Raw genomic sequence first — 27,902 nt, forward strand, 5'->3', positions numbered from 1 at the left:
TCACTTCCCTTCGTTTTCCAGGCTTTTTCTTGCACCAGAAAACTGACAGTGGCTGGTGGCATTGTCCTGGTCACAGTCTGGAGTCTTTTCTACTCCCTTTAAACTATTAAATTTAGGAATATGCTCATGGGCACTGAGGAGGGCTTCAGTAGTAGTAGTGGATGTGTAACTGAAGCCAAGGGACAGCCAGGGTGGTAGCGCATGTCAGAGTGATTTCAGTCTTGTATCACGTTTCCAAAAATAAAACATTAAAAATCACAGAATCCCAGAATGGTTTGGGTTAGAAGAGACCATAGAGCTCATCCAGTCCCACCCTCTGCCATGGGGAGGGACTTCTCCTACTATCCCAGGTTGCTCCAAGCCCTGTCCACCCTGGCCTTGGACACTGCCAGGGATCCAGGGGCAGCCACAGCTTCTCTGGGCACCCTGTGCCAGGGCCTGCCCACCCTCACTCACAGGGAACAATTCCTTCCCAATATCCCATCCGACCCTGCTCTTCTGGGACGAGCTGCACTGCCACCCTCACCTGCGGCAGGTGCGGACACACACCCCGGGCCGGGAGGGGCTGGGGAGCAAGAGGACCCCAGGTGAGGGAAGGACCCCGGCGTGAGGGAGGGACCCCAGGTGAGGGAAGGACCCCTGAGTGAGGGCAGGACCCCAGGTGAGGGCGGGACCCCAGGTGAGGGTGGGACCCCAGGTGAGGGTGGGACCCCAGGTGAGGGAAGGACCCCGGCGTGAGGGCGGGACCCCAGGTGAGGGCGGGACCCCAGGTGAGGTGAGGGATGGAAGCCTGGAGTGAGGGCGAGTCCCCAAGGTGAAGGAGGGACCTCGGGGGTGATGAAGAGACCCCCAAGTGAGGGCGGGACCCCAGGTGAGGAAGGGACCCAGGTGAGGTGAGGGATGGAAGCCCGGAGTGAGGGAGGGACCCCAGGTGAGGGAGGGGCCCCGGGGGTGATGGAGGGTTCCCCAAGTGAAGGCGGGATCCCTGCGTGAGAACGGCGACCACGAGATGCGGGAGGGACCCCAGGTGAGGGAGTGACCCTAGGTAAGGGCGGGACCCCGAGGAGGGGGCGAGACCCCGGCGTAAGGTCGCCGACCCCGAAGTGAGGGGAGACCCCAGGTGAGAGCAGGGGCCGCAGCGGGCTACGGGAGGTGGGACGGGGGCGGGCGCCGCCTCAACGCGCAGCCGGTGCTCCCGGGGCGGCAGGCGCAGCTCCATCCCCAGCCTGGCTGGCAGCAGCGGCCCCGCGGCACGGCCGGGGCTCAGTCCTGTCCCTTGGGGCGGCGCTGCCCCAGCCCTGCCCGGTAGGGAAGGCGGAGCGGGGCCGCAGCCGCGCGCAGACAAAAGCGGCGGTGCTTCCTGCGCCGCGCCTGAGGGGAGAGGGCGGTGGGCGACGGGGTCCGCTCTCCCCTCTCGGTCTTTACTCCCCTCGGTCTGTCCCCGCTTTCCCGGTTTATCCCAGCGCTCTCCCGGGTCCGTCCTGGGTCGGTCCCAGCGCTCTCCTCGCTCCGTCCCGGTTTATCCCCGCGCTCTCCCGGGTCCGTCCGGGATCCATCCCCGCTCTCTCCGCGGTTCGTCCCGGTCTGTCTCCGTTTCCCCGGCCCGACTGCCCCCGGTGCCGTTCCCGGCCGCCGCGGGGCCCGCCGCGATGGCAGTCGGTGGGAACCCCGGGGCGCCGGGCACGGTGCTGCTGCTGCTGCTGCTCGCCCTGAGCGCCCGCGCCGTGCCCGAGCCCGAGGCGGTGCCCGAGGGAGCCTCCACCCTGGCCTTCGTCTTCGATGTGACCGGCTCCATGTACGACGACTTGGTGCAAGTTATCGAGGGCGCATCCAAGATCCTGGAGACATCGCTGAAGAGACCCAAGCGGCCGCTGTACAACTTCGCGCTGGTGCCGTTCCACGACCCAGGTAGGGCCGGCCGAGCGGGACCTGGCTGGGGCGGGCAGGAGCCGGGAAGGGCAGCAGGGAGCTCCCGAGGGCTGGCAAAAGATTGGGTTGCATGCGCTTGAGGGGACTGGAGCCTAAGTATTCATGTCCCATCGCAGTCGTTCTTGCCGCACGCGTTTCTCTGCCGAGGGCGAGTAACATTTTGTGACCACCACCTCCCTATCTCCCTACAAAGCTTCCCAAAGCCTTCAGGATAGACTGGAGTGGGCTCTAAGTGCGCTTTGTGCACCAAGGAGTAGCTTAAAGGATCAAATACTCCCCTTAATTATCCAGATAGGAGCTGAAGTAGCGTCACTGAACTGCACGTGTAGTAGTAACGGTGCTACTGAGTTATTTTCTAATGCCCTTCCATGGGAGTGCACTTAAGAAGGTGAATAATACAGTTACATTCTTCCTCTTGTTCTATGATCCCATGTTTACATTCAGAACCTCGCAGTGAAATGAACATGGTGTGGTGTGTTTGTTGTTTTGTTTTGTTTTGTTTGGGGTCTTCTTTCTTCCCCCCCCTTTCTGCTGTACATCGTGTATTCCTCTCTTTCAGCATCTGTTTTTTGTTCCCTTCCTATCCATTTTCTCTGGCTTTCTTCCTCTTTGCTTGTCAAATTCTTCTGTTGACTTGAAGAGGAAATAGGAACAGGATGCCTCAGGCTGGTGATGTGTGCTGTACTGTGCGGTAAAAACTCTCTTAAAAAAAAAGAAAAAAGAATCAGAAAGTGCAAAAAAGCCCTTGAAAATGATCTTTTGGCTTTAGTTCCCATGGAATATCTCAGAATACACTCAATGCTTAAGAGTTTCATTTTTGCAGGAATGTCAGCAAAAGAAGTGGACATCCTCTCTATTTCCCCCAGTCACAGATACTTCTGCTTACAAGATATATGTTTGCTATTGGTGTAAATACCTTAAACCAAACGCTTAGAAAATTAGAGGGAATTGCTTGTATAGGTTCTCTTTTTTATTACAGAGTTCTTCATTGTAATATCAGAGTGTTCTACCACAAAAGGGTCCCTACTGTTTCCACATTTGGTGTCATTTTCTTTTTGTTTTCCCTCTGTTCCCCTTGGCCCCCTGTTTTTTGTTAGTTTATGGAACAAACTTATTATGGGACTTAAAAAGCATCATGCCACAGAAATGAACAAGAAGGGAAAGATTTGGGTCAAGTGTACAACCTAGAACTGTTTTATATCCTTCTGGAAAATCAAGTTCATCTCTTTGGAGCTTTTTTTCCATGGAATGGCCAGAAAAATCAAGGAGGATGGGTTAGGAGTGTTTTGGTTTGATTTTGTTTCAATGATAGCTTAACTTCACTTTAGTGAGCAGAAAGGGGTTTAGGGTAGGGGTTGATAGTTCTCTTTTTCAGAGGGATTGGGTGCATCCACAAGAGCAAGAAGATCTTGTGTGGTGCACTTTTACTGTGCAGGTTTGTGTGATGGTCCTTTGTTCTTGTGTGCACTCAGTAGAAAGAAGTCTCAGCTTTCTCTCATGGGTAGTCCTGTGCTTAGTTTTCATCACAGACACTTTCACTTCGTCTGTTTCAATAGCTCCTGTTTTCTTTCTCATCTCATATGTTTTCTTTCCATTTTTCTTCTGTATGTTTTCACTTTTTCAGTCCTTTTTTGTATCCTCCTCACTGTCTTTGCTTCCAGTGCCTCTCTAGGTTCTTTGCTTGTATTCCAGACTGACTCCTTTGACCATGCTTTGCTGTAACCATCCCTCCTTGCTCTGTACAAACCTCACCAGCAACAAATCCACTGCCACCTTCCCCTCCTTGAGTCACATTTTCCCACTCGCTGACTCCTTGCTTCCTTGCCTCCTCCCCCATTCCCTCTCCTTGCACAGGAGATCCCTTTCCTTGGCAACTGTTAGACTTCATTCAGTGGAGTGACTGAAACTTAAACCTGCAGAGAACTGACCTGCACAGCCCAGAGCTGCTGGCAAACGTGCCTCAGAGTATCCTGTTACGCCTCTCTGTGTGGAAGCCCAACTTCCCTGAGGGGGCCTTGCCTCTTAGAGTGATGGATAACTTGTGAGGGCAGGGAGCTCTCTCAAAGTGGAGGATGGACAATTTTCAACTTCATTTTGTCCTGGTTTCTGAAAACTACTTTTTTGGTCTTTCTCAGAGTTAGACACACCACAGCCCAATGTCTTGAATTTCATGTAAGGTGCAGATGACTCCTGGTTATCTGTACCGTGCATCTGATGATGACCATGCTGAGGCACTTGAAAAGAAAATGTAAGAAATGTGGTTTTGACCACTTCAGCCTCTTTTTTTTTAATCTATAGAGAAGTAACTTTACTCAAAAACCTCATAAAAATATTGCTTGGCAACTATTTCACGGCGTCCAATTTGTTTACCTAGTGTTGTTCTTTCTGAAGGTTGCTCAACTGAATTAATGAGCATGAAGCTCCTTTTTTCACAAGGTGTGTTGTTATTCACTCAATTCTTCTTCCAAAAAAAAAGACCTTTTATGTAGTTGCCTCATAGGCAGATTTTCTGGATGTTTTGGTGAGGTGCTGTGGTCTTTGGGACAGATGGGATTCTACAGGGGCTACAGATACAGTTGGGGTTCAGGTCCAAGGAGCTTCTCCTTGTATAAAGGTGCCCTGATGCAGATACACTATTGATAGGTAATTGCAATTTAAATTGGGTGTGGATTTGGTTTTGAACTCTTGTTTCCCTAGTTTGTATTGCAGAGTGCACTTGGCATCCCACAGGGTACAGCTGGATTGTAAATAATTTGGTATAAATGTAGTCTAGCAGAATATAGGAGCATTTTTAAAAATAACTCAAAGTGTGGCATTATTAGTGCTGTATTGAGGCACTGGAGCTTGTCCAAGGAAGGGAATGAAGCTAGGGAGGGGGCTGGAGCACCAGGAGGGGCTGAGGGAGCTGGGAAAGGGGCTCAGCCTGGAGCAAAGGAGGCTCAGGGGGCCCTTGTGGCTCTGCACAGCTCCTGACAGGAGGGGACAGCTGGGGGGTCGGGCTCTGCTCCCAGGAACATGGGATAGGAGGAGAGGGAACGGCCTCAGGCTGGGCCAGGGCAGGCTCAGGGTGGACATTAGGGAAAACCTTTTCACGGAAAGGGCTTGTAAAGCATTTGCACAGGCTGCTCTGAGCAGTGGTGGAATTCCCATCTCTGCAGGTGGTCAACAACCAAGTGCATGTGGCACTTGGGGACAAAGTTTAGTGGTGGTGGTGTTGGGTTGATGGTTGGACTTGATGATGTGAAAGGTCTTTTCCAACCTAAATGGTTCTGTGATTCCATGATTGTGATGTGCCAATGCACTGGGGTGTGTGATGGTAGGTTTAAATGTCGTGTTTTCCCTGCTGCAGTGGGATTTTGGTGAAACAGGAATACAAGTATATTTTTAGTATCAAACCTGAGACTTTTGGCACAGAATTATGGCTTACGGAAAAACTTATCACATTTCTATACCATGTACCATTTGGTGGGATGCAGAGAGCTCAACTCTGGAAAAACCTTTGCTTTGGATTCTACTTTGTGAATAACCATGTCCAGTGCTTTAACAGATTACAGGGAATTTTTTTATTGTGGGCTTTCAATGCCTAAATGTGATCACAGAACTTTTGTAGATAGTGGAAAGGGCTGTTGACTAAGAAAGCTCTTGCCAGATTTGTGTTCAATGGAAAAACTGGCATGGGGGGTGGAAAATTGTCCCAAATTTAAGAAGAGTTGGCACAGGAAAATTTTGAACTGGAGCTAAAGCTGGAGATCAGCAAATGCTTTTGTAGTTGCGTGCTGCGGGTCCTGATGTCCTACTAACTCCCATTGTATCCTGTGGAAATGGGATTGGACTTGGAATGTCTTTATTTAACATCTGTGGCCAGCTTTGCTATTTTTTCTTTATGCCATTAAGGAATTTTGGAATGCAAAATAAGCCTGAGAGGACTAATTCATCCCTATTATTTTTCTGTAAAGCTAATGGAATTATACCAGTCATAACTCACTCTGTGTGATTTAATCAAGCATTCCTTTAGTGTGAATGGCTATTCTATAGACCAAACTCCAGTAATTAAGACAAAAATGAAGGGAATATGTAATCTCTGGACTTCCTAGGGTAGAGAATGGTGTTTGCCTGTTCATACTCTGCAATATCGAGAGAACTGTGAGCATCTCCTGACCCTTTTCCTACAAATCAAAGAGAAAACACTGTGTGAGAAAAGGGGAAACATTGATAATGCTAAGTTTAGATGGAAAACAGTATTGAACTTAAGTCACATAGTAAATGTGTAGGAGAACAAGGAATATTTTGTTTTGCCTTGATCCCACTCCTCTCTTTTGAGAGAGTAAGGCTCTTTCCTGTCTTGAAGTTATGCACGTAGTTATGTTTAACTGGAGTCTCCTTTAACAGACTGGCAGGGCTGTGTCTGTAACATGGTTAGGCTGCTGAACCACATACTAGCTTGGATCAAATTCAGGAGGTCATATGAAAAGTCTGGGAACTTTGGGCTTTGCAGGTTTGATAGTTTTTTTTTTAGAAGTTATAATGAAGAAGTAATGTTTTTTCCAGAGGAGGAATTCTGTGAAATTAAAATGAGGCTATTAATGGAGTTAAAGTTTTTCATAGTTCCTGACAGAAAAAGGAGTGTGGGTGTGCAGATGGATAATGGAAGGGAAAGGGGAAGGCACTCCTGTGTCCTTGCTGTACCCTCAGCTGGATGGTATCACAGCTGATGTCACTGCCTCTGCCTCTCACATCCAGCTCTCCTGATAGCCCTTCTCCCATCTGCTGCCCTGCACTTTTGCATTCTTCTGTCACTTGAGGTCTTTGATCTTGGGCTTTACTCTCAGATTTATGGATGTGTAAACTTCTCAGGCAGAGGCTGCATGTGTGTAAATCAGTTGGAGAAGATGAAGAATGGCCCTTCTGGTATAGAAGAAGAAGGGGCATTGTCTTCAGCATTCCCTCTGCTTCTTTTGTGGGGCGGAAGAAGTGCTTCAAGACTTGTTATTAGGAACATGGCTGTGGAGAAACACTACTGCAGCAGTGGTTTTCAAAGCAGGGAGAACAAGTTTAAGGGAAAAGTGTTATTCTGTGCTGGTATCTGAGTTTGCCCACACCACGGAAATGGGATGGGAGCAGCATGAGAAAAGATTGGTGTCACAGCAGCTGTGGCTGTCCCTGGATCCCTGGAAGTGTCCAGTTTGGATGGGACTTGGAGCAGCCTGGGAGAGTGGAAGGAAGATCTTAGTGGGCTTTAAGATCCCTGCTGACCGAAGCCAGCCTGTGATTTTCTAATTTTAATGAAAAGGGAGACAGCTGAAAGAGGGAGAGGAATATCACCCCGTGTTCCTGTCTACATTCTGGAGGCCTTCTTACCTTCCTTAGTAGGTAAAACTGCTTAAAACTGTTTGAAAACTGTCTTCTGTTTGAACTAGACAAATTATTAGGTTGCCCAGAAAAAATAAACTGCTTACAAGTGAAGTTTCTGTGGGCAAATATTTCGTACTGGGTACTTATCAAAATCCCATAGTTTCTATAGGATAATGTATTGGTTTTGCATGACCTGGTTGTTTGGTAGCAGGGGTGTCACAGAGATGGCTCCTGGAAGCTTCCACTATGTCCACCATGTCCAAAACTGGGCCAATGAGAGAGGCTGGTAATGCTTCTGTGATGATTAATTTAAGAAGAAAATTGAAACCAAGTCATGGATTTTTGCTCCAAGTCAGAGAAGAAGAGGAGGTGAGAACATGTGAGGGAAACAACATGGCAACACCAAGGTCAGGGGAGAAGGAGGGGCAGGAGGTGCTCCAGGGGCCAGAGCCGAGATTGCCCTGCAGGCTGTGGTGAGACCAGGATGAAGCAGCTGTGCCCCTTCATGGGGATCCATGGGGGATGCCGAGATCCACCCACAGCCCATGGGGATCCATGGGGGATGCCGAGATCCACCCACAGCCCCTGGGGATGCAGAGATCCACCCACAGCCCCTGGGGATCCATGGGGGATGCAGAGATCCACCCACAGCCCCTGGGGATCCATGGGGGATGCAGAGATCCACCCACAGCCCATGGGGGAGGTGCCCACGCTGGAGCAGGTGGATCCCTGGAGGAGGCTGTGCTCCAGTGGGAGACCAAGTGGAGAGATGGATCCTGCTTCCAGGCTGGAGCAGCCTGTCCTTGGAGGACTGCACCCCATGGAGACAGAGAGCCACACGCCGCAGCGGTTTGGGAGGGCTGTGTGCCTGTGAGAGGGACTCACCTTGTGGCAGGTGTGGTTTGGCTGCTGCTCTTGAGCAGCTGGAGAAGTTCACAGGGAACTGTCTCCCATGGGAGGGCCCCCATGGTCTCACAGGGAAAGGACTCCTCTCCTGAGCAGCAGGAGAAAATCTCGGTGATGAACTGACCAAAACCCCCACGCCCCGTCTCCCTGTGCTGTCAGTGGGAAGGAGGGAAGGGCTGGGGGGAAAAAGGTGTTTTAAGGGCTTATTTTACTTCTCATTATCCTCCTCTGATTCTGTTAGTAATAAAGTTCACTTTGCAACCTTAAGTTTGCCCTTGAAGTGTTTTCTCCCAGTCTTTATCTCAATTCACAAAGACTTCGTTAACTTTTTTTTCCTCTCCTTTGCCCAGCTGTGGCAGGGGAGGATGAGCAAGCAACTCTTGTGGGTGCTTGGCATTGGGCCAGTGTCAAACCACAACAGATAGATAGAGAAGAATTGCCTCAATTCTCTTTGAAAAGAGTAAGGTCAGAAGCCAAGAAAATGATGCTCTCCACTTAATTCAAGTAGTTGTCTTATTTGAGAGTTGAGTGGCTTTTATATTGCTACCAATGTTGAAAGTGGGAAGAAAAGATGCTAATTTAGGAAGTCTCATCTCCCTCTTCTTCTGATGGATCACAGAATACCAGATTAAAGCGGGTGACAGCTGATCTGTCAGAGCTCTGTGTTTTGGTGGCCTCAAATTTGTGGACATCCCATCTGAAAACTCAAGGATGTGTAAGGATTTGGGGTTTTTAGGAAGCTGGTTTATCTTGGACTGAGATACACAGTGACAGCAATAATGAGCACATATCCAAATTCTGAGTTTTTTCCAGGTGTTTCAGGAGATGCAGTGTAAAGGTACAGCTGTTCAGTGCAGCCTTGGTATGTCTGAGAGTGAATGATAAGTAGACTTGGGCATAATAACTGGAAATTCTGCTCTTTTGTGCTAAAACTGATGACATATTGCTATTAATATTTCACAAGTGACAATTTCAATGGGAAATACTGCTTCCCTAAAGCTCAAAAACTGCTCAATGTTGTTACCACTATCAAGTGTTATTGTTGCTGTCATGAGGTGAGTGGCTGTCACCAACACTGTGGAAGTGAAGAGCTCTGGGCTGATAAGGATGAAATCTAAAGCACTTAAAGACATTTTACATCTCTGAGGCTTCTGGGATAACTGGACTAAGCCTGTGGGAAATGAGTGTTTGAAACCTTATTGTCACCCTTAACAGAGACATTGTGATATCTATAAAATGAATTCCCTGTGATTGCATGGATGTTTTCTTGTTCCTCTAGAGGGATTTATCTGGGGTCCCTCTAAAAGTAGCTGCTTATATAGATTAGAGATGACAGTAAGTATTGCCAGTGCCAGAAGCTCCAAAATCTGTGAGGCAGCCAAAATGTTGTGACATGATCCAAAAGCCTGTTAGAGCATCACTTACAACTTATTTTTCTGCTGTCTTAACTCTGCATGTCCAGCCCAGAAGATATGCACAAGGGTGAATTTCCCCTCTGGTTCTTTAATCCTTCTGGCAAAGGGAAGGATTATTCTCCCTGTTTTTATTTGAAGATACAGTAGAGATTCTTTCCTTGGGAAAGAAATGATAATGCCTCAAATACATAATTCTTTTCTGCTTTGAATTACAAATTATTTTTCATGTTACCTTTGAAATTGTTGCCTATGGAACCTAGAAGCCACTTATTCTATGCTTTGCTCTCCTCAGCTCCAAGTGGTTATAATTCCAAGGGAAGCTCTGCAGCTCAATAACAGTGCTATTCTGTCCTTATAATTACTACTGATGTCATTTATCAGGAGAGTCTTGCTGTTTGTTAGCAGTGTGCACCTTTTCCCTGGAGCTTCTGGAATTTGCATAGAGGATACTTCACCTGTTGTGTCCCATGTAAAAGTCACAGGGCCCTTGTTAACTCAGCTTTTAGGTACAATTCACAGAGGGATCTCCTCCCAATTTCTTAACGACTTTTTAAACAAAGAAACTTCCTCATTCACCTTCCTCTCTTTTCCCTGCACTCTGAATTTATCTCCCAGGGCTTACAGCAGCTTGTATTTCACACAATCACACAGAGAAGCCCAATTAATCCTATTCACGGCAGTAATTGTTTAACACTGGCTATGGGTCTTGATGGGAGCTCTGTGGTATGGAAAGCAAAGAGCAATTTCTGCTGCTGCATGCATGTCCTGGATTGGTTTAAATGCACACGAATCAAATTCCTACTGCTGTATGAAAAGCAGATATTTGATGCAGATCCTCAAGTACTTTTAAGCTATGAATCAACTGTCCCTCCCTGGGGCTGATCAGTGTCCCATTTTCATCTGTAGAAAACAACTGTTTTCTGAAAATGCATGGTAATGAAGTGAATAAGGAGCCATGAATATTGTACACATCTTTATTTCACTTTAACTGAGGCAATAGTGTTGATTGTAAAGAGAATTGTCACAAAAATATGACAGGAAAGTTGAAAAGGAGGCCAATCAAAGCATTTCCCTCTTGAAATGCTGAGCTTCCTCTTTTCAAGTGCCAATCCTAGAGGAAAACTAGAAAAAAATGTCTTTGCTGTGGGGAATTAGAATCATAGAATTATTAAGTGAGATTAATTGTTAAGAGGTTGGATGACACTTCTTAAGCTCACTGAGTCCAACCACTAATCCAGTGCTGCCATGTTCACCACTGAAGCATGTTCCCAGGTGCCATATTGACATGTCTTTTGGGCACCTGCTGGGATGGTGACTCCTCCACTGCTCTGGGCAGCCTGTTCCAGTGCCTGGTGAAGACATTTTTTCCAATATTCAATCTTAACCTCCCCAGAAGCAATTTGAGCCTTTTTCCTTTCATCCTGTCCCTTGTTCCCTGGGAGAAGAGCCCAACCTCCCTGGCTGCCACCTCCTGTCAGGAGTTGTGCAGAGCCAGAAGGTCCCCCCTGAGCCTCCTTTTCTCCAGGCTGAGCCCCTTTCCCAGCTCCCTCAGCCCCTCCTGGTGCTCCAGCCCCTTCCTCAGCTCTGTTCCCTTCCCTGGACATGAATTAATAGTGAATGAATGCCTTTAGGGAAGAGAATGAAGTTGAGTTCTCAAGGGAGAACGAAGGAAAAGAACCACCCAAGACCTGAAAACTGGTGAAACACACTGTGATCCTTAATCCTTGCTCTGTGTGCTGCACTGCTGTCCAGCAGTACTGCCTTGGTAAGGAGCAGGCATGAGGCCCTGCCCAGGTGCCTTGGAAAGCTCACCAAGGGTGATGCAGAGGTGTGCTGTGTGTTTACTGCAGAGAGTGAACAGTACCTGTCCTGCAGAGGGGGCGTGGAGTGATGGGACTCCCTGTGCTGGTACGAGTTGTGTTTGAGCTTTTCTTAACCAATGGGGAGAAAAAGGAGTTTGTATTGGGTTGATGATTTTTTTCAATGAATTGTGCAATGTTCATTCTGCATCCTGCTGGACCAACTTGTTAGAAACCTTAGAGCTATTTCCCCTGTACTGTGAAAACAGGGAATGGTCAGGACCCAAAGGCTGCCAGAGCTCCAGGAGCTTTTGGACAATGCTCTCAGGCACAGGATGGGATTGTTGGGGTGTCTTGTGCGGGGCCAGGAATTGGACTGGGTAATCCTTGTGGATCCCTATGAACTCACTTTGTGATTCTATGACTTGAGGTCTTCTCTGTCATCTTTTCTTATGTGTTCTTTATCCTTTGTGTGTGTATCAGAGGCTGCTTGGAATTCATACTAGAATGGATTCTGCTCAGTGGAGGATCTGGCTAAACCAGATTAAGGACTATGGAAAAGGAGCAGATATTTAATTTAGCTAATGTACTTTGAATATGGCCTAAAGCCTGGTAGGAGGAACCCTTCAGACAGAGAGCCCTCAGATGCCAGTTGGTATATATTTTCCAGTCAATGATTTAATTGTTGGCATATGCTGTGGCTTTGGTTTTGAAGGAGACACATGCATCAGAGGAAATATTGAGAACATATGTTTTTCAGTTTGCAAATGGCAAAACAGTTTCTCTGTTGAGAGTGATGGTGTTACTTGATCAGCTCACCATGCCTTGGTAATCAGCAGTTTTGTTAGAGGGAATAGGATGGATTCAATGAAATATGCTCTGGGCTGGCTGCTTTTTGTGCTTCATTACTCCAGCCAGGGAGAATGTTTTACCCCTCACTTACATTGTTGAACATAATGTGTTTTTTATAACTGGTGCTGGTGTTTAGGATTTCCTGTTTGAGGTGTGCTGCTCTGAGATCAGATTTACGAGATCCTTCAGCGATGCTGGCAGTGAATTCATGCCGTGCAGTTGCTGTTGGGTGAACTCTGGGTCCAAGATTTGCATTTTGCAAAGGGATTGTTTGCAGTGTTGCATTTTTAAGGGGGATCAAAAGGGTTTATGGCAATATCCCCTTGTGGTCTATGGTTAAGCTTCTTTTGTTCTTTTTGAGGAACATGAGCAACCTACTCTTTGGTAACTGGTTTTGCCAGGGAGAAGCACAATGACTTCATGTTTCTGAAGCACTTGGATGGGATCATGTTATGTCAAGATACATGAAGCCACGGCACTGAGGACAGGATTAATCCCATTTCACTTCAGGCACTTCAGTGATCACTCTCAGCTGAGGGGCTGGTGACCCAGAGGCTCTTTCTATAAATCACAGAATGAAACTGACACCTTAAGGAGCAATTAATCCCCTGTGAATTTTGAAATACTCTTTGGAGATCTCATTTGCTTTCACTGGCTCTAGGGGAAGCAAAGGTTAGTTCAGTCAAAGCCCTGAATTTAGAATACAGGAAGTTAATTGAGAGGCTTTCTGCTTTCTAACATTCTGCACTGGGCTGATTGTCCACATAATAGTCCCTGAGGTTTGTTTCACACCTAGGTTTTCATCCTACCAATGGGTACCAAGGGCCCTTAGGGGGAATGGGTTATTCCCGCATGGTGATTCCCTGGCTCCCATCAGCAGCAGAAGAAGGCCCCTGGCTGGGCAGCCTCAGCACACCCTGAGGGCTCCTGTGAGCCTGCTCTGCCAAGGGCCTTGGTGTGTGTCTGGTCACGGGGCTACTCAGCAGCTTATGCACCTCCTTTGCTCTCTCCACAGATTATTGGCAGGGTTTGAACCTTGGGTGTTCAGAGACCCCGTCTGTGTCAGCTAAAGGAGTGACACTGGCAGCTCCAAGGCTGACAGTCCCTGGGACAGTCCCCAAGCAGGGGGCTGGGATGCACCTGATGCTGTGTGTGTTCATGTACTGTTCTGTGTCCCTCTGCTCCTCCATCTTGATTTGCTTTGGCACCCTTGGTACTCCTCTTCACTCTGACTGCTTTGCCAAGTTGTACCCCTTCTCCCACAACATTCCTAGCCTAGATTTCAGTCTACAAGGCATTACTGGTAAGATGTATGCATTTTTGGAAATGACATATTCCCAGACAGCGAGCCAGCATGTGTCAAACATTGCAAACAACCAGAAAGGGTTGAATTTGCTCTCAGTGATGTGTCCCTGTTAGCAGGCTCACCCATTCTCACTGGAATTGTGGCTTCCTTACCATTTGCTCTTGGGAATAGGCCAGTAAGTGTGTGATATAGGTACAATGAATGAATATTATGCAGCATTAAAAGCCAATTTCATGTAGCCTGATACATAGTGGAGCCAAATATCAACTTTATGGGGTAAATTACAACCAGCAGAGCTTGCTCAGCAATGAGAGGTAACCAAAGCAGAACAGTACCCCAGTTCTCAGCCTGGAAAAATGCTGCTGAAGTGGAGTGAGTGGGGGTGGGTTTGCAGCATGGAATGAAAATTAAGGAATGTCTTGTGTTGCTGTAGTCCCTGCTAAATGTCTGGGCTGTTTGCTCGGGATAGCAGCTCTGAGCTGTGACTGTAGGTTACTGCTGGACTCCTGCCAGCTTGTTTAAATTAGATTCCTAGCCCGGAGGCTGGGGTGGTCAGCAGGAAGCCATTGTAATTTTCATGTCTTGGACACCAGTGTATTTTCATGAGCTGAAGTGAAGTGTCTCTGGGGATGCTGAATATCTCTGAAACATTTCCTGAGTTCTCTTAAGCTCTGCAATGGTATGTCCGAGTCTGTTTTCCAAAGGATGGAGCTTTTTGTTTAGTTAGTGAGGTCTTAGTTCACTTGAGTAGTATGCTTTTGCTGTTGGAACTTAGTGAGGAACAGAAGAAGAGGAGGGAAACTGCAGGAAAAATGATGGGCTCTGTCTTAGGACAGCTAGGAGTACTGTAATTTCTTTTATGCCCCCATATTAATTTGTATTTCTGTTTACTAAGGTCTTCATGAGATTGTGACTTTAAGCTACTGTGTCAGAGCCAGGTTTTTAGGCTGTGAATAGGGGAAATGGACAAGCACACAATTTGAGGTAAAAGAGTAATAGCTGGAGCACCCAGGCAGAGAACCTGTGATTCTGCCCATCTTTGGGCAGATCTTTTCCCATTTTCTGTTACTTACGCCAATACAATAGTGGTGTGATTTTTAATTAGAGATCTTTAGCATCACTGTGCACAGTAATTGCTGTCATGTACCAGAGCCTGAGTACCAGAAACACAAGAACCCAGGGTGATGTCCCTGGTGATGCTTGTTGAATTAAGACATGGTGTGCACTGGCTGGGGTAACATTTTGGCTACACTCCTACAGCATTTGGAGAACATAACAAGCAATGTTATGTTCACAATGGTGCTTGGTCAGGATTGTTTACTCCAGATTTAACAGCACACACTTAAACCCTTACATCTCAGTGTCTTAGGATATTTCAGATATCTGTGTGCTTTGCTTTGTTTTGTTGGTTTGATTTCTTTTTTTTTTTTGAGTCTTGGGTTTTTTGTTTGTTTTGTTTTGGTCATGTCTTTCCCTTTTTAAATTTTACATAAGCTGAATCAAATCACAGGGAATTCATGTGACCTACCCCTGAGTCACAGTTCTCTGTGTTAACCACAAAACCACAAATCATTTTTTTCCTCCCTGAAATGTTTATTCCCTCTTTTAATTTCTTTCCTAGTCTGTCTGACTTCTCATCTTTTTATCTTTGTCTCTGTATTCAGCCCATCACTTCCTCAAAATTTCCACTGACCCTTTTCCCTCAGAGGTTCAGTGTCCCTTCTCAGTTACTCCCCTCCATATCTCAAGATTTCTTGGCAGTCTGGAGTATCTTTTGCATATACACACTGGATCCTGGTGGTGAAGTGTGCTGGTGCTAAAGAGAATATATTCTTGCTCTGAAAGAGGTGCTGTGTTACCCACAAAAAAGTTTGTGCAGGGGGACTCAGAATTGTGGAATGGGTTGGGTTAGAAGGGACTTCAAAGACCATCTGGAACTGCCATGAGCAGGGACACCCTGCACTAGTTTAGATTGCTCAAAGCAATCCCTTCTTTGTCACTCCAAGCCCTTGTCCTAAGTCCCTCTCCAGCTCTCCTGGCCCCTTTAGGCACTGGAAAGGGCTGTAACATCTCCCTGGAGCCTTCTCTTCTCCAGGTGAACACCCCCAGCTCTCCCAGCAGAGGCGCTCCAGCCCCAGCAGCATCTCCATGGCCTCCTCTGGACTCTGTGCAGCAGGTCCATGTCTCCAAGTATTTCTTGTGCTGAGGGTGGAGTCTCACCAGAGCAGAATTGAGGGGAGAATCCCCTCTCTCGACCTGCCAGGCAGTGTTTGCCTCAGCCTGATTGAGGCTGGTAGCTAGGACACATCTCATTCCCACTTCACATGTTGGCTATGGGAGTGAGTACTTTTGTAGATTTTGTTCTGGGTCAAAATTGGACCAACTGACCCTGATATTTTGTTTTCTGAAATTGTGCTGAATCTGTTAAGTTACACTTTCCTAAAGTTGTAAGCGTAGTGGATAAAATAATTATTGTTCTGCACTGCTTCCTGCTTCCCTCTTCTTTAAGGTCATGGCTTTTTCTGATCCCCAGCCATGAGTGCTGCCTGGCAATCCCAGATTCATTCCCAAACAGTCCAGGTTAGTAGAGGCTGAAGAAGTTCTTCAGTTTGGGAGCTTGGTTAGAGTGCATGAGCTACCCTGGGGCTGAGCAGAGATGGTGATGATGGTTTGTGTTGTGGTGGTTCTGGCCAGCAGGACTGGCAGTGGGCTTAACTGTTAGAGCTGCAGCAGGGAGGGAGCATCCCTAGTGCTAATGAACTGGAAGGATTGAGTTACATGGGATCTGTGTATGAGGGAGAATCTGGACAGTCTCTGAATGCTGACAGTGGGGGAAAAATGAGGCTGCTTTGTGTGTCAAGCTTTGTTCTCAATATTCCTGCTGTGGCATATGCTTAGGGTGTGAAAAGTGGGGATCATGTCATTGCCGTAAAACGTTGGTCCTTTCTCTACTTTCCAAAGTTGATTTGAATGTCATTCTGTTACCCAAAATGAGTCGTGGTGTAGGGAGGTGAAAATAATAACTGTTGGCTAAATGGCATTTTGAATAATTGGCAATTTTACCACATCAAGCAAATCTTTTAATGCCTTGGTGGTTTGTCACAGCCACCGATATGATGTGTACCTGTGGCTGGGACTTTGTCTAGAGGGAAGGCACAGAAATACTCCCCAGTCTAGAGGTGTATGGTATGGTCTGGAGCTGGAGCTGCACCTTAGCAAATGGTAAGAGTCTGTATTCCTTTCTGGAAAGGACACAAAGGAGGCAACTGAAGAGATGCTTCAGTTGCTGTTGCATTCCTGCTTTGTGGGGATGAGTCTTGGTTCATTTCAAACTGTCCTTTCTACAAAACAAGCAAATAAGAAAAGCACTGAATAAGTGAAGCATGTTTTGAATTAACTCATTAATTTGCATAAATCTTGCTTAGGGGTAGATTTGAAGTACATAAAACTTTTTGCTCTGTAGAGAATTTTGGCTGTGGGTATTTACGGGATAACTCAAGTCCATCTCACCTTGTGTTGTTTAATGTTAAGCATTAAACACTTGCTTAGTTACTTGCAATGAAATGTCCCATTTTGTAGATACAAAGGCCTTTTTTTCCCAGTTTGATATTCTGTCTGTGATTAGGTTTTGATCTCAGTTAACATGGAGTAAATCCAGAGTAATTCCATTACAGTCAGTGGTGCTAGTTTGGATTTACACCAGTACAACTGAGCTCAGAGTCTGGCTTTGGTTGTCTGCCATCTTATTTTGCTAAATATTACATCCTTCCCAAATAACCTTTCTCATCTTGTCTTCAGACCTTGCTGGCTCCTCCTACTTTACCAAATTCCAAGAGTAACAACATAGGTGAAGTTTACTTGATGAAAGATTGTTTGAGCAGGGTCTGGTTTTTATTAGCTCAGCTGGTTTTCATTTTTTCAGCCCTGTTTGAAGTCTGATTGTGCTCAGGCTGGGATCTGGATCCATCCTGCTTTTCCTACTTGACTCAATTTTGTCCATTAGAAGTGCAGTGTTTTAAATTACAGGGTGCTCCCCGACATTATCGTTCAGTAAGAATTATGTGCCTCAGTGATGTTTTAAAGCAGTTTTTAACTCCAAAGATCAGAAAAAAGGAAAAAAGAGTACCTTAAGGCATTACTGCTAATCAGCAACATAACATGTTTGGAAGGGCTCAGTAAATGTGAGATGTGACTTTGGAGGATGAAATGAATTAAATTTTTCCTGGTTTTGTTGATATTTCCTTTGTAGAAGTGTACACTGAACTTTCTTACAGAGTATTTTAATTTATCATGTGTGAAGGACAGCTGGAATTTCATCTAGGCTATTCTGTTAGTTAATAGGGTTTATTATTCAGGTTTGCAGTTTGGACAGTTTTATTTGTGTTTATATAGTTTAGCTGGACACTGGGGTCTCGGGCCTCGTAATCATTCCAGAATTAATCCATAACATTTGTCTTAACATTTTTACAGTTGGGTTTATGCTGGTATAGTATTGCTACATTCATGTGATGATAAATAATCCTGCCCAGGATATCCAGCCCCAGCTCTAGGGATAAAGAAGGGATAGGAGATGGGAAACGCCACCTCGTTTATTTTGGAGACCTCAGGCACAAAGTTAAGCAAAACACTTTGGAATGTTTTTATATATATTCTGTTGATTTTGATACCCTTTTCACATATCCTTAAGTGTTTCCTGAGTGAGGCCTGAAGATTTTCCTCTGGCTGCAAAGGGGATGTTTGGCAGAACTGATGATTTAAACCTGAGCCATCCTGCCATAATCATTTGGATACCATTTTGTACTGCAGATACCTGAACAAGATCTTCAGGAGAGGCTGGATGACTCTCCATGTCTGTACCTGAATAGCTCCTGAATTCCATGAAATGACAAGTCTTCTCTGTGACCATTCCAGTGGGCAGTTGGTACAAAAAAATGGTGCCATGAGCCTGCCCAACAGGCTGTTGTTTAAAGAATTTTAGTGATGCCCTTGCAATCTTTGTTCCTTGGCCTTCATGTTCAGGAAAATTGCCTTGACTCCCAATGTATGCAGGAATTCCATGTTGGTTTGTGAATGTCTTAAAGACACTGGATGGGAGGCCTGAGAGAGTTTGCAGCTCGAGCACTGAGAAGCACAGCAGGGCAAAGACAGGACCAGTCTCTAAGGGAAGGATTGAAGACAGGCTGGGAGAGCTGTGGGAGTTCACCTAGAGAAGAAAGGTTTCTGGGGAGACCTGAGAGCCCCTTCCAGTGCCTAAACGGGGTTCCAAGAGAGCTGGAGAGGGGCTTGGGACAAGGGCCTGGAGGGGGAATGGCTTCCCATGGCCAGAAGGCAGGGTTAGATGGGATACTGGGGAGAAGTTATTCCTTGTGAAGGTGGGGAGGTCCTAGCACAGGGTGCCCAGAGAAGCTGTGACTGCCCCTGGCTCCCTGGAAGTGTCCAAGGCCATGTTGGAGGGGCTTGGAATAACCTAGTGGAAGGTGTCTCTGCCCATGGCAGGGGCTGGAATGAGATGAGCTTTAAGGTCCCTTCCAAACCCAAGCCATTCCATGATTCCATGCCATTCACTGGTGGCATCCTCAGTGACTGTACTTGCTGCAGCAGCTCAGGAATTAGCACTCACCCTTCACTTGTGTTGACTCATGAGGGGAGTCAACTCCTCTCAACCACTTCAAATATTCAGTGTGAGCTGTCAGACTGTATTTGAAAGGACCTGCCAGTTCAGGGAGTGGGTTTTCTTCCAGACACAATGCAGACCCTGAGAAAATATACTTTAGATTGACCTACACAAACAGTGCAAGTCAGGTGGTAACATTGATTTTTGGAGCTTGATGGCTTTATGGTCATAGATCCAAATTCCCCAGAGAAGATATCTTTGTGCTCTGTGTTGTATAAACAGGCTGAACTAGTTTAGTGAAAACAATCATCATGGTAAATGCTTCTGTTTTTAAACTGTAATCATTCTTTTAGAATAAGTTTGGTAATTATTTAGCAATTGATTATTTCATTGCTCTGTGAGAGTTCCATGTTTTTCCAGTAGTCAGCTGAGTACATTCCAGTCTGTTTGGGCTAGGCCAGATGGAGAGTAAAACTGGGAAATACAAGGTTCAAGACAAATGGGTTAGTCTAAATTAATTTCTATTGAAACATAAATAGTGGCATTATTTCAAACAAATTTTACAAGATGACTGAACAGAAAAAAAGGTTTTGCCTAATGTATTCCTGTTTAGCTGATTAGGACAAAAAAGTTAATGTTCTCATCCTCTATCCCTCTTCCCTCTCTGTTCACATCTGCTTTTTGAGTTATTTTGGAGCATGCTTGCATTTTTACACCAGTAAAACTCTGTGGAATTTTACAACTCACAGATAATATTTAATTTTTCCCTCTCTTCCACAGCTTCCTAAAAACTACTGAGCACTGAAACCTGCATCAAGAGCAGAAATATTCTGATGCCTTTTTTCTTCTTCTTCCAAAGCCCTGAAACAGCTTTCTTCTAGGGAGGTGTCCCAGTGCTCCTGTGGGCTGTGCTGTGTCTGTGTGTCAGAGCAGGGGCACTGGGCCCGTGTGGGGAGGTGATAGAGATCTGCACAGCTGGGATTCTGCTGCTGGGCAGACAAGGCTGGGCAAAGCTGCCCGGATTAGCAGCTCACCAGTTAAGCTCTCGTGGATCCTGCTGTAATGAGCTGCCCGGAGTTCTTGCTTGTGTAGAGGAGCTGGCAGAAGGCAGCGTGGTTGTAAGGGAGCTTGTTATAAACGACTCAGACCCTGAGTGGGGATGAGTTATAAAAAGTTTTATTGAGAACTAATAAAAAAACACAAAGCAAAAGGGACAGCACTGGGAGCGTGGTTCGATGCCAGGGGCTCGTTCACAAAATGGCGGCTACGCCTTTTGTGCACCTGGGAATTGCATCAGCAACATGAATATTTATGAGTGGTCATACATATTTTAATATTTTTCTTAGATGTAGTTGGCCTCTCCCAAAGTCTGCCAGCTGACCCTGCTCCATCATCCATTGGTGGAGTCCTTCTCACAGCTTGATTGGAGGTGAGGGGTTACCATGCCAAGTTCCACCAGGGACGAGTGTCCCCCATCCCCGGCTGTCCCGTGCAAAGGGCGCAGCCTGGCCTTGGACACTTCCAGGAATGGGGCAGCCACAGCCTCTCAGGGCAAGTCCTTCAGCTTGCTGGGGCAGCTCATCTGCTTTGAAAACTTCTCATAGCCTTGAGGGTTTAGGTAGACTCTGAAGGATGATGAAGAAAGGACCTGATGAGCTTTTTAGGGTTCTGTGTCCTGCATGGTTCCAGGTCACACTGAGACAGTGACATGCTCTGAGTTCTTGGCTGAGCTGCTGGTGATGAACCCTCAGAGCTGCTGTATCAGAGCTGGAGAAGCTGAAATTCTGAACCTGAAATTCTTCCTGAAGAAGTGCATGGCTCTTCTTGCTTTTGGCTTCTTTCTGGTCTTTTCTCAGTTGACATTTAAAGCTATATTGTTATATAAGACAGGAGGGAACAGTTTCAGGTTGCTCCAGGGGAGCTTTAAATGGATATTAAGAAAATTTCTTGCCTCAAAGGGTTGACAAGCATTGGAATAGGTTGCCCAGGGAAGTGTCACCATCCTTGGAGGGATTTAAAAGCTGTTTGGATGTGTCACTTGTGGATGTGGTTGGTGGTGGCCTTGGCAGTGCTGGGTCAATGGTTTGACTCCATGATCTTAGAGGGCTTTTCCATCCTAAATGATTCCATGATTCTCTATTATAAGGTGTTTTGCTCTCTGACTGAGATGTCAATTTTATATGACAAATGACTGTGGGCAGAAATGATGCTTAGACATGGATTGGGGGATTGTTTACATACCACACAGTTTACATAAGTCAGTGAATGTGCAGATTGTCTTTCCAAAGTGACAACTAAAGATGTGCGTCTTGCAGCCAGACCCTCAGCAGCACTGAGTGTGAGACTTCAGTGCAACAGGATTCATTTACCAAATTGTCATTCTCAGGGCTTGTGTGACTACTGTGGGGAGAAGTTCTGGTTTTCAGTTCTCCTGGCAGATGAAAACCATGAAATGAGTGCAGTGCTGCGGAGGGGGGAGAAGAGCCTCTGTGCCTCTGTGTAGATGGCTCCCAGCAGCCCAGCTCCAGGGACTGCAGCCTGTCCCAGGGAGGAGAGCTGTGTGCGCTGCTGGGCCAGACTCAGAGCTCGGAAGAGCCAGAGGCAAGGCATTCTGACTGCTGTGGCCCCTGGAGAGCCAGGAGACACATGAGACCACTGTCACCACTGAGCTATTCTGGCAGTGTGGAGACACTGCTCAGCCTGGCCCGACTCCTTTCCCCTTCCCCTGGGTTGTGGTGAGCGTTCCACTTTCTCAGCCTTGGTTCTCTAGACTTCCGCAAGAAGTTTATCCCTTACTTGAATGGTTTTTGCTTAAAAATGTTTTTCTTGGTGCCATTTAGAAAATGACACAATTACAAATGATGCAGGCAAAAGTGAAGGGATGGGAGAGAGCTGCTTCCAGCTGACTCGCCAGTTACCAAAGTAAACAGTGCTGTAATGAAGCTTTTGAGAGCTCATCTGGCCATGAAAAACTTGCTATATCTTTCTTTTGAAATCGGCATTTCAATCCAAACCACATATTTTTAAAAATAGAATGAAAATGTTTCAGTATCCTCTTTTTCCTGGGTTGGCTCTGTCAGATAAGTTATTTTGCAGTCTTATTTTCTGCTTCTTTTTCCCACTGCTTTCTTGTATAATAGAGTCCTGCAACAGCCCAGGTTAGAAGGCACCTCGAAAAAATCATCTGATCCAACTTCTCAAACAGAGCCTCACCAGGAGTAAGAAATGTGTCTGATAGGTAGAAATTGAAAATGGATTATTTAGAGTCTTCACTGTTTAAGTTAGTAATAGATTTTTAAAAAGAGCAGAAAGTCAGTGTTAACCTGGAACACCAGTAACAGCCCTTCTTTGAACATCCTTAAAATGAGTGTTTTAATTTCAACTAATCGATGCCTCTTTATTCACAGCAGTATTGGAGGCATCACTGGACCCTTGTTAGAGCCCTAGGGATAATATTCCCAATTGGATATTGTCAGAGTGAATAATTGGTGTACACGGACAGTGTTATCTGCTGTAACATTCCGTGTTCTGTCAGCTGTACATGGATTAGTTCTGTGAAGTGGAGACTTGTCTGGAATGATACAGAGATTTGAATTTACCGTTGTAATGCCTGAAAGGACAGGGTTGAGGTTTCTAATGGTTTTACTCTGGTAATCCTTTAGCAATTCACTTTATAGTGGAATACTTGGATGGGAGCTGGGGTCTGTTCTGACTGAAATCAATAAAAACTCTGTCAGTTACTTGGAAAGAAGGCAGATGCATTTCTAGAAGTAAAAAGGAAAAAAAGAATATTTTAGGTACAGAGTAACCTCATGCAGAATATCTGAATTTTGTACTGAATGTGACACTTCTTTCTCCCAGCAGCTGGCGTCAGATTACGTGATTTTTGTTATGTCTGGAAATATGCATTCTCAAAGGATGGCAGCTGGATATATCCTAAAGCCTTTTTGAGTATCTAAATGATGATGTTCATGCACATGTATGTATATGTGTGCAGGCAGACACAGGTCATGTCCTAGAACTTTGGTTTTATTCTCCTAGAATTTTCAAAATCGAACTTTTTTCTTTCTTCCTTGTGTTCTATTGAGAGACAGGTAGCTTGGTATGAAAACTGAGGGCTCTATTTAGTAGTGCTTGAATTATTCGAGTAGGTAGGTCTGTGTTTAGTGTCTGTCTTTTCCCTTTGTTTAGGGCCAATTGAGTAATGACGTGGTTTGCTGATACTTTGCTGAGCAAAGTTTAATTAGTGTTTCAAGGATTGTGTCTGACATCTGAAGGAATTCTAGCTCAGTCTTTACTTTTTCGTGTTTCTTTTAGGGAAAAAACCCTAAAACTTACGACAATGTGTTTGAGCTTCATATCCAACAGTGGTGTTTTTGTCCCAGGCCATGTAACTCCTTCCAGCCAAAGAAACTTCCAGAGACCCATTTAAACCTAATAGACCATAGTGTATCCATGGTCAGATGGAGAGCCAGCGAGGGGATCGGGGCATGGAGCCCCTCTCCTATGGGGAAAGGCTGAGAACATTGGGATTGGTCTGCCTGGAGATGAGGAGCTCTGTGGTGACCTCACTGTGGCCTTCCAGTGCCTGAGGGGAGCCCACAGGAAAGATGGAGAGAGACTTTTTACATGGGATGGAGGGACAGGACAAGGGGGAATGGCTTCCCACTGACAGAGGGCAGCATTGATTCAGTGTTAGGAAGGAATTGTTCCCTGTGAGGGTGGGGAAGCCCTGGCACAGGGTGCCCTGAGAAGCTGTAGCTATACCCTATCCCTGGAAGTGTCCAAGGCCAGGTTGGACAGGGCTTGGAGCAACCTGGGATAGTGGAATGTCCCTGCCCAAGGGATGGAACTAGATGAGCTTTAAGATCCCTTCCTACTTAAGCCTATGATTCTATGATGATTTAAAATAAAATGAACTTTTACCATGTGAAAGCAACCCCCAACAGAAGCTTGTTAAAGAGCAGGATAGGGTTAATATGGGAACATACACTGGGAGGTCCTAATGTTCCCATGGTCTTTTGGCACTTTTAAGGACTGATGGATTAGTGCCATGGTCTCCATAAAGCTTGTTAGGAGAATGGCTTCTTGAAGAAAACACTGACTGCTGCTTTATTAATAACTGGGGGGTAATTACCCCTGTTAAGTACTGTTCCTGCCTTGGGACTTTGGTTTATGCTACATGATGGGGATGTAGAATCTTTCCCCTCATCCCAGACTGAGCAGGACTGGGTTATCCTGCTCCCAGGATGCTTGGGTTGCTGATGGTGACTTATTTGCTTACAGGGTCTGCTTTTGTGTAGCTGTGGGTTCTGAGTGCATTAGTAGTTCGTTATCCTTTGGGAAAGCAATGCAGCTGCACTTTCAGCAGGAAAGAGCCAGTTGCTTTTCAGTTTGCTGATGTCTCAAGATCAAAAAGCTGACTTGGCTTCAGTAAGGTAGCTCTCTCCAAGGATCTTCCAAATCTCTTTGAAGGAAGTAATCTGGAAATACAATCTTCCAAGCAGAAGAAGCTTTTAATTAGCCATTGTAATTGACTTAATCTATCCTGCCAATAAAAGAAGCAGTCACTTTTTTTGCCAGTCAGCCACTGAACCCCTCTTATGGTGAGGTACATTTGGGGACACGGTGGGAGCCTGAGTTCCGTGAAGAAGGAGAAGGAGCTTTATGGATGAGGCTGTGGTACCCTGCAGTGCCAGGAGGCTCCCGACGGTGGAGCTCGGACATTCCTGCCTGACAGTGGCGTGGACAGCAGCTCAAAATCAATCATGCTAGATGTCACAGTAAATAAGTTCATCTTGTAATGCAATATTAAGTATAAATTGTGAGTTAAAAATTGTGTTTTAAATCCTTCCTGATTTGACTTCAGCATGGTAAGGTAATTAATCACAAAGCAGCACTGTGAAATGAGTAGTTGCATTTGTTCCTGCCCAATTCCTCAGTGCACGTTTTTATCCAGTGCCATTACAAGTGCAGAAGGAGCAGTGCCAAAATACACAGACCCAGAGATGAGACAGAAATAGACCTGGACTGAACTGGAGTTCAGTCTGGAGAAAGAATTTAAAGAGCATTATGAACTGAGTTTTACTCTGCTCAGCCTGTTGTTAACAAGGGGAAATAAACACAAACAGAAAGTGAGCTGATGACCTTCTCAGATGTTCAGTGGGAGTTGGGAGCGCGGGCCAGCCCTGGGATCCAGCACTGCTCCCAGGCTGGACAGTAAGGAAGCTGTGTCTGCAGTCCTTATCAGCTGTTTGTCCTTTACTGTAGGCTGAGTGAAGCAAATTGCTCAAAGCTTTTTCCCCTTGTGTCTGCTTGTGCCTTTTGTTGTTGGAAAAGCAAAGCAGCCCCATGAACGCCAAGCACAAACCCCAAGCTCTGGGCACACAGGAGATGCAGGAGAGCACAGGCTGCAGTCCTGGACATACTCAGTGCTGGGATGGAGCTCCGGCTCAAGGCTTGCATGTCAGGGACCACCTAGTTGTAAGAGCTTCCCATAATGTCTGTGGCTCGCTCGGCCCTTGGCCTCTCTCAGGGCCTGTCAGCCGAGCTGCCAGCCGTGGCTGGGCTGGGAGCTGGGCAGCCACCCACAGAGGGCTGGCCAGAGGCAGCGCAGCCAGCTCACACACGGCACTGTGGCCCCGCTGGGAACGGACCTCCAGGCTGTGCAAAAGGCTGAGGCAGGGAGGAGGAAGGTGGGGCTGCTCCAGATTTCAGCATTCAGTATGCTTGCTTGTCCCCAGAAAGGAAAAAACCTTGATTTGTGTCCTTTTTTTGGGACATTTATTAGCCAGTAAAGTCGTTACTTTAAATCTGGAGCACATGGACTCAAGTGTTCTTTGCTCATAGTTGTGCACCAGCAATAGACAAAAACTTCTGACCTTGCAGTGGAGCTAGAGGGGATGTTCAGATGGATTGCTTCTTCAGAACAGTAATCAACCTGTGTTTCTATTGCATTGAAGCTATCTTTTTCTCATTTCCAGCCTAAGGGAGTAGTTATTTAATTAGGATTCCTTGGTTAATGTGATGTGCCACTCATGCAAAGGGTTTGAGAAGTTCCAAGACTGTTTAGTGCATCACCTATTTAAGAGAGCATTTGTAGCAAACCTGGATTTATTTTAACTATTTCTGGGTACAGGAGGTTACTCTCCACACCCTGTGGTTTCTGACTGTAGTTCTGAGAAGGTGGAGTTAACAATGTGCTGGGCAAATCTGTCCCTGATTTTTATTGTTTCTTACTGCATGTGGTTAATAACTTTTAGACAGCTACACTTGAGGCTCATAAGCTAAACTTAGTGCTTGTTGCAATAGTCAAAAGATGAGAATAATACATTTTATACACTGTGGGTCTCCAAGTGAGCTTTCTTTTCCAAGAAATGAAGCATGTATAATGCTTTTTTTTTGTCATTGTTATTTTTATTTAAAAAAAAAGTCATGAGCTCATAACTATTAAAACAATGGGAAATAACATCACAAATGTGGCACTTGCTAAGGCACATTGCTAGTAAAGCTTGTGTTAGATCTTTGGTCACTGAGTTTCAGCCAGGCTCTGGCCACTGTCCTGAGGTGAAGAGTTTGATGCATGAGGGTGGTGGCCCTTGCCATCCATGAGGATGGAGCTTCATCAGTTTCACTGGTGCTGGGTTGGACTGCTTAGCAGGCCTCTGCAGTTCCCAGGATAATCTATCTGGTTTGTCTGTGAACAGCCAACTCAAGAAAAACTGGGTGAAAAACTGTGAGCAGTCTGACTCCTTCCTGTCTGCTGTTACACTTACTTGTCATAAGTCATGAGGCTGAAAAATGGTTTTAGAAATAAAAAAGTGAGTGTGTTAAGGAAATGTGAGCTTGCTGGGCTGGTTTGGCTCATTTCTCTCTGGTTAAGAATCTGGTAAAAGTTGATCACTGCAGTTTCTGGGCTCTTCAAAAAATTCATTATAGCCAGGTTAGAATCTGTAAGCAGCTGAGTCATGAGGAAATATCATTTAGGAGGAAACTTTAAATACCCTGTTACAGGTTCTAGTGCTAAGCATCTTGGCTTACTCAGTGCTCCCTGAATCCATTGGGATGGTCATTCCCATGGGATGTGTGTTAGTCATTGGGGGGGCTCACGGCTGTAGGCAGCATCTCCAGTGCCGCCTTATGCTCCTGGAAAAATTCATCAAGGTTTCTATCCACAGCTTCCATCATCTGAATGGGAGCTGGGGCTGTCCTTCACTTCAGAGCACAAAGCACAAGGCTTTAAGTTTGGTCTTTTTTACTCCATGGTGGAGTCAGCTTCTTGGTTTGGTAGTCTACAACAGAAATTTGCAATCAGTTAAAATGGAGCAGCATTTTTTGGTACATTAAAACATAATGCGATGAAACAGCTTCTGATCCTGTGTGCATGTACTTGTCAGCTGTGTGAGGAACAAAACCATTCACTGTCATTTGAGATGTCAGTTACAAGTGGTTTTCTTCTATGTAGTTTCACCTGTGTGATGACTCCCTTTAAGGGGAAGGAGAGCCCTGTGAAGCACTTCCAGTGGCAGCCCATGAGGGATCTGTAGAGGGAAGAGCCTGCAGGACCCAATTTGCTGTTGGAAAATTGCAGATTTCTGCTTCTGTGCCCTCAGGATGGACAGCTGGCTGGAGCAACTCTACCATTGTTCTTATTCTCTGAATTGTTGGCAGTGGCTGCTCCTAAAGGTCTTCAGAGACATTATAAGCAGAGCTTTGCAATGGATTGGATA

At 45.9% G+C, this 27,902-nt stretch overlaps 1 protein-coding gene across 1 annotated transcript in view; it reads left to right on the forward strand.

The window, feature by feature from the left end:
* Window positions 1-1,649: 1,649 nt before the first annotated feature.
* HMCN1 (hemicentin 1) overlaps window positions 1,650-27,902 on the forward strand; it is a 163,509-nt gene continuing 137,256 nt past the window's right edge. The window contains exon 1 of the mRNA XM_066555326.1: window positions 1,650-1,908. Coding sequence (XP_066411423.1) covers window positions 1,650-1,908 — 259 coding nt within the window. The remainder of the gene's footprint in view (window positions 1,909-27,902) is intronic.

The sequence above is a fragment of the Molothrus aeneus genome, chromosome 9 (assembly GCF_037042795.1).
Source record: "Molothrus aeneus isolate 106 chromosome 9, BPBGC_Maene_1.0, whole genome shotgun sequence".
Taxonomy (NCBI): domain Eukaryota; kingdom Metazoa; phylum Chordata; class Aves; order Passeriformes; family Icteridae; genus Molothrus; species Molothrus aeneus.